At 26.0% G+C, this 7,263-nt stretch overlaps 1 protein-coding gene across 1 annotated transcript; it reads left to right on the plus strand.

The window, feature by feature from the left end:
- The first annotated feature begins 521 nt into the window (after positions 1 to 521).
- Positions 522 to 6,876, plus strand: LOC137825410 (protein RGF1 INDUCIBLE TRANSCRIPTION FACTOR 1-like). The gene is made up of 4 exons (XM_068631080.1): positions 522 to 584; positions 5,905 to 6,174; positions 6,453 to 6,599; positions 6,712 to 6,876. The coding sequence occupies exons 1-4, from the start codon at positions 522 to 524 to the stop codon at positions 6,874 to 6,876; spliced, it is 645 nt and encodes a 214-aa protein (XP_068487181.1).
- Positions 6,877 to 7,263: the final 387 nt, after the last annotated feature.

The raw sequence follows: 7,263 nt of genomic DNA on the forward strand, positions 1-7,263 counted from the left end.
TTAAAGTAACTTATTAAACTAATAATTTTTTAACAAAGCATTATTCCCGTTATAAGATAAGGCTGAACTTTGAATTTGTTGAAAAAATGATCAAAAGTCCTAAATATTTATTTTTAAAATAATGTAACCATTAACCATTTATCTTAGTATAATAAATTCTGAATATCAATAATAAATATTTTCATTATTAAAATGGCCTCTTCTGAGTTTAAAAAAAATAATTAATGTTTTTCTAAAGGCAGAATAGTGATTGGGGTATAATAGGGCCACAAATTAATGTGAAACGGCTAGAGACCATGTTTGGGTCTCATCGATTTTTGAACAATTTGAGCAGAAACGCTTCCGTTTCATGCCGAATCCGCGTTCTCTTAGTTTGTCTTATTCATTTACTCAGTGTTCTTCAACACTACAAATTCCTACGTAATCCTTTCTCTCTTTACTCTTTCTCTCTCAATTGAGTGATTATGCAATTCCTCCTTAAACATCTTTTCATTCTCAAATATTAATCCAATTTCATAACCATGCTATTCTGCAAGAAAAGAAAGAACCTCATGAATGCTTCTTCCTCCAGAAAATTTGACAAGGTATGTGCCCACAAAACTTTTTCTCTATATTTTCTACATCTTCAATTAAATTAATTTTAGTGCTTTAATCTCTTTGTTCTACTAATTTTTTATATTTTATTTATATATATATATCCCCTTTCACACACAAAAATTGTGTGGGAAAAAAATGTTCTTTTGATAAGGGCATGCTCTTTTACCAGATTTATTTTCCATTCCTTTGATTGAGAATTTATAGAACACAATTTGAAAAACTACAAAAAGAGGAGAATGATATACCTCTCCTTTTGTCTATTATTAAATGCAATTGGATTATTATTTAGCTGCAGAAGAATCATGAAAATGACAGAAGAATTAACATTTGATTTCTTGGATTTATTTTCACACAAAAATCAACATCAAAGTAGAAAAAAGTATGTGTTTTTTAAAACTTTGATCACATCTTGTTTCATTGAAATGATCACACTCTTCAAGCATAAAAAGGAAGAAATATTCGATTAAGCTTTTATTTTATTAAGATTAGATTGCTCTGTTGAAAATTAAACTTGAATAAGATTTTAAAAAAAACTAATTGGTTAATACTTTAATATATATATATATATATATATATATATTAAAAACATTACTGTGTATGTTTATTAAATATATTACTTTTAAAATAATTTCTATGTTAAAAATGAATTATTTAGTAAAAGGTAATCATTAACACAAACACAAATATTGAAATAGTGATTACTTTTATTGTTATTTAAAAAGCCAACTTACAAGACATACTTAAAAATATAATTCTTCTTACAAAGTATTAGTTGTTGTATTTATTAACATTAATAATATTATTAATTTTTTCTTTTATTAATATATCATATCAACCTATACACAGATTAAATATATTTAATAAACACAAAGTAATTTTTTCAAAATTTAATGTCTTAACATATATAAATATACAAAGAGAGATTAATTTCTATAAACATTGAATTTTTATACAGTCAATAAATTAAAAATTATAGTAAATATGACTTTTAAAAAATCTATTGTAAAAGACAGAAAATTAATTATCGTAAAAATTTATTGTAGATGATATTGTAAAAATTTCTTTGTAAGGTAAATCCTTTGTTTTATTTAATGCAATTATTAAATGTATTATTTAGATAAATGAATTTCTAAATATATAGACTTTCAATAAACACAAAGTAATTTTTACAAAATTTAGTGTCTTAACATATTTAAATATATAATGAGAGTTTAATTTCTATAAACATTCCCTGTGAATTGTTATACAGTCAATAAATTAAACATGATAATAAATATGACTTTTAAGAAAATTACAGTAAAAGACAAAGAAAATTAATTATCATTTATCGTAGATGATATTATAAAATTTAAAATTTATTTGTAATGTTAATCCATACACTATTTTTATATTTTTTTTAAAAAAAACTTTTATGTTAGGCATCACTATGCTACTTGATATCTCTAATACCTCAAGTAACAACAATCATTTGTCATCACATGAAAAAAATTATTATTAAAAAAAATAAAAAAATAAAAAAATGGAGGGACTAGACCAAAATCCATATGTTAATAAATATACACTACTTTATATTTATGCAATTAATAAATATGCTATTTAGATAAACTAATTTCTAAATATATAGACTTTTTATATGATATCAACTAATGTATTTACTTTATAAAATATTTAATTTAATTTAGTTTATTAATATAATATAGCTATTAAATTCAATAAATATAATGTGATTTTCAATAAAAAATATAAATTTAATATGAATATGTGTCTGTATTAAAATATATTATTAAACAAAAATAATTATTATAAAAGTATACTTATATATAATACATTGAAATTTTATAGATCTCTATATTAAATTTTATATTAATTAAATTTCACAACTTATTAAATATTTTATTAATTAATTATAATATATTAATTATATTTAACATATTTTTATTCAGCATATGATTTGTCAAATTGATTTATGTATATTAAATATATGATGAATCAAACCGTGCATTGTTCATATTTATAACATTCAACTATATACTTCAATCGAATTATAAAAAATAATTAATTTAGTGGATGTTATAAACTTTTAGTTTTTAAAAAATATCCCTATCATCAATACTCTTCTATATTTATTATTATTGTTATTATTATTATTATGGATTAAGAATTATAAAAAAAAATCACTTCTACTTTTAGTATTAGAAGAGATTAAAAAGTATATTTCCTTTTTAACATAAATAGGTTTATATTTAGCAAAATTTAAAAGGTTTATATTTAGCAAAACTTACAAGAAAGTAAGGCTGACAAAGTAGATTAAAATTGATAGGTTTAATGTGATAAAATTTGGTGGTTGGATTAGTATTTTCAATTTGTTAGGCCACTCAGACTCAACTATCTACATTATCTAGCAAACAAGTCATTTATATATAATCATCCATATATTAAATAGTCATTTATGAGTAAACAAGTCATTTATATATAATCATCCATATATTAAATAGTCATTCATGAGTGTTCATCTATTTAAGAATGATGATAAGTTAAATTAAGTTTCATTAGTTTTCATCGCTTCAATTAATGTCTACCAAAACTTAGAAGTAAATCCATGATTTATTTAAATATTATACTTACAGATATTCCATGTAATCTAATTATCTTTCTGATGTACAATAATGCTTATCTATGAACATAAATACTTAAGTTTACTGATAAAAAAAGTGAGCATTCTTTGTTAATCTATCAACAATGATCCATGTGACATCATGTTCATGCACCACCCATGTAAATGGGTAATAAAGTTCATGGAAATAATATTTCATTTCCACATAGGTATATCTAATTTTTGTAACATGTTGTTTGGTCTCTAACATTCAACCTTTGACTTCTTACAAGTCAAACACAATTATATATCTAGCTACATTTGCCTTCGTAACAAAATTTTGTTTTTCTTGAAGTTTTGATACATTTTAGTCATACTAGGATGAAAACTTAACATACTTTTATAACCCTCATCACCAATCATCCTCTTTAACTCATCATCAGCAACTAAGAAACCCTTAGTTTCATCGGTACTTAACAATTCTCTAATACTTTTTTTTTTTAAATTATGCCAAGAAAATCATTAGTCATAACTTGGATGGTGTGACTAATATAATCATATCTTATTATTACATCTCAACTAATACCCCTGGAAGCTTCCAACAACTTTAACTCTTTGATCATCATCATGTCAGATACATGCACTGTGTTATTGTGTTATGACTCAGTGCATCAACATCATATTATCTTTCTTGGATGGTAATTAAACTAAAAGTTATAGTCTTTCAAGATCTCCACCCATCTTCTCTTTCTCATGTTCAACTCTTTTTTATCAAACAATTTTTTCATGCTTTTATGATTATTGAATACATCAAACCTAACATCATACAAATATTTCCTCTAGGATTTTAGAGCAAACACCATTGTTGCTAACTTGAGATCATGGATAGGATAATTCTTCTCATGCACCTTTACTTGTTGACAAACATAGGAAACAACTTTCTTTTTCCAGTATCAACACACAACCCAAATTCATATATGATGCATCACAATAAACCTCAAAAGGTTTACTTAGGTAAGGAATAATTAACACTGGAAAACTCATATATGAACCTTCTAGTGACTAACTAACTCCACAAAACTCCTAATCTCTAAAATTTTCTTGGAACATTCCTACTATAAAAAAACTAAAATTTTAAAAGGATTAACAAAAATCCCCCCAGTTGAGAGAACATGTCCCAAAAAGTACACTTCTCTAAAGTTCACACTCAGACAATTTGACGTACAATATTGTCCTCAAGTGTTTTTCACATTTCTCATGTATAAGAGAATAGATCATTATGTCATCAATAAACACCACTACAAATGGATCTATATATGATATGAAAATCTTATTCATGTAATATATGGATATAGTTGGAGTATTAATCACCCCGAAAGGCATAATTACATACAATGATTATACCTCAAATCAATCTTGAAGAATACCACTCTCCATGTAATGAATCCAACAAATCATCAATCTTGGGCAATAAATATTTAATCTCGACTTATTCAATTATCTACAATCAATACACAATCTTGATTATCCATTTTTTTTCTTTAAAAACAACAATGGAACACCCAATTGAGAAACACTTAGTCTAAAGAATTATTTCTACAACAAATCTTTAACATGTTTCTTCAATTTTGCCAACTATATATATTGGAGTCATCATGTATGAAGTCATGACATTGGCCAAATACTCGAAACTAGATCAACAAGATATATATATATCTCTATCAAAGGTGATAACTCAAGAATCTCATTTGGAAACACATCTATAAATTCATGCATAACATGAATATTCTCATTAAACTATCATCATTTACCACCATTTGAGCTAACATCATAAAGTACTTTGCACCATCTATACATCTTAGAAAAAATGGTGAGTTGAAACTATACTCTCCATTTAAAGACTAGGAGATATCAATTGATTTTTATCAAAATCTATAAAAAATGTAATTGACAAATAATTAATACATCTCTAAGATCATATCCATACCCTTCAAAGGCATACAAATAAGATTTATCTTGAAGTTGCATCTCTCAACAAACAACTCACATTTAGCTGATGCAATCATCTCTCAACAAACAACTCATATTTAAAACATATTGATTCACATTTAGAACATATTGATTAAATGGAGCCTGATCTTAACTTATAGATTTCTTTACACTCATTTACTCATTTCTTTTTGGATTTACATGGAACATTTGTTGCACATGCTTAGCTTTTGTATATATTTAGAGTTTGAAAGTTTTTAAGTTTTTCATCATGTTATTCTGTTGTTGCACCAACAATTTTCTTTCTTAACTATTCTCTTTAGCATACTTAATTCTTTATTTGTAGTTCATATCTGGTTCTACTTAGAAAACTATACCATAAACTTTGGCTTGCATTTAATATATGACTCGAAATATTAACATTAGTATACTTTTTTTGTTGGCCAGTAATTTTTTTATCACCATAATATTGATGTAAAGTATTTATTAATTTTATCAATAATAATTATCGAAAAGCTGAATTGGTGAATATTTTGATAGTAATGTATTATATTTGTTGTCATGGCCATGAAAGGAAATTCAAAAACTACAAAGAGAAGTTGAACTCATTTATATGCATTAAAACATAATGAACATTAACAAAAGGATGAAAAGATAAATAACGATGAAATGAACATTAGTTTCCTTTTGTAGTAGAAACTTATTTGACATGATTTACTTTGTAGGATGAAGTAGTGGGAGAACGCATAATCAATAAACCAAGGTGGCTTGAGTCTTTTCTGAGGAAAACTTTCTTTGGCAACTGCACAACTCATCCATTCCGTAGGAATGAGTTAAATAAGTATTGTATAAACTGCAATTTGTCAGTTTGCCAATATTGTGTAGCTTCAGGTCCTCATCGTCATCACAAAATACTCAAAATCTATAGACATGTTTACAAGGATGTTGTCTCTCTTGCAACTATGGAAAAGTATATTGACAGCTCACAAATTCAGGTATGATATGATATGTTCTTATTCATGCTAAATTTAAACACATGCTAAAATATGTGTTTAAATCACATTGAATAATTTGTACAATTTATTGCATTCTTCACGATTACCTAGCCTATCATCAACTAACTTCTAAATGACATTATATTTCTCCTTTTTCTCTATCTCAACAATTTACTACAATTTCGCATGCCTATAAAATTTAAATAGTGGATTCATAAATTGTATATCCTTAAAAGAATTCTAACCTACAAGTGGATTTGGTTCCTTTCTGGTTGTAGCCTTACAAATGCAACAAGCGACTGGTTATTTCACTGAATCCTCTACCTCATTCTGGTTCAACAGCAAATAATGAGGCATCATGCAATACTTGCAAAAGGAAATTGACTGAACCTGATTTATTTCGTTATTGCTCCATTTCTTGCAAGGTGATCATGATAATTTGGCAATCACAACCATTAATTGTTCTTCATAGTGACATATTGATTAAAGTGAACTTTATAATTTTAGTTTTTTACTGGTTTACATTTAAACTTGCAGGTTAGAGCTGTTTTAAGTAACCCAGATGAATCAAGTCCTCCTTTCATTTCCATCCAGACTCCTCGTCTTCCCCCTTCACAGGAAAAGCCAGAGGAAACTTTTGAACCTCAAAATCCACAAAAGAGGAGAAGAAAGGGAATACCCCATAGAGCTCCCTTCTTCTGAGAGTCTCAAGTATGTCACATGTCCTTAATCTGGATATGAAACATTATAATAAATAACATCTTGGAGTTTATTGACCAAGACATTGAACTTATTAGTCATATATTGTGTTTCGATTCTTAACTATTATGGATATTGGTATTTTGTGGATTGAACTTAATATTATCATATAATATTATCATGTTTTATTGTTGATCTTTATTTTCTTACGAGAAAAGAGGATTTTGTGATTGAAATTATAGAAAGAAATCTTTTAGCATTTAAGACACGAACATTGCGCATATAACAAGAAAGTAGTTCTATTTGATAAGATGGTTAAATTACTCTTTCATTTTAAAGAAATATAATATGAATTGTTTAGATGATGAAGAGTACCACAATTTGAAAAAA

This window comes from Phaseolus vulgaris, chromosome 8 (genome assembly GCF_000499845.2).
Source record: "Phaseolus vulgaris cultivar G19833 chromosome 8, P. vulgaris v2.0, whole genome shotgun sequence".
NCBI lineage: Eukaryota > Viridiplantae > Streptophyta > Magnoliopsida > Fabales > Fabaceae > Phaseolus > Phaseolus vulgaris.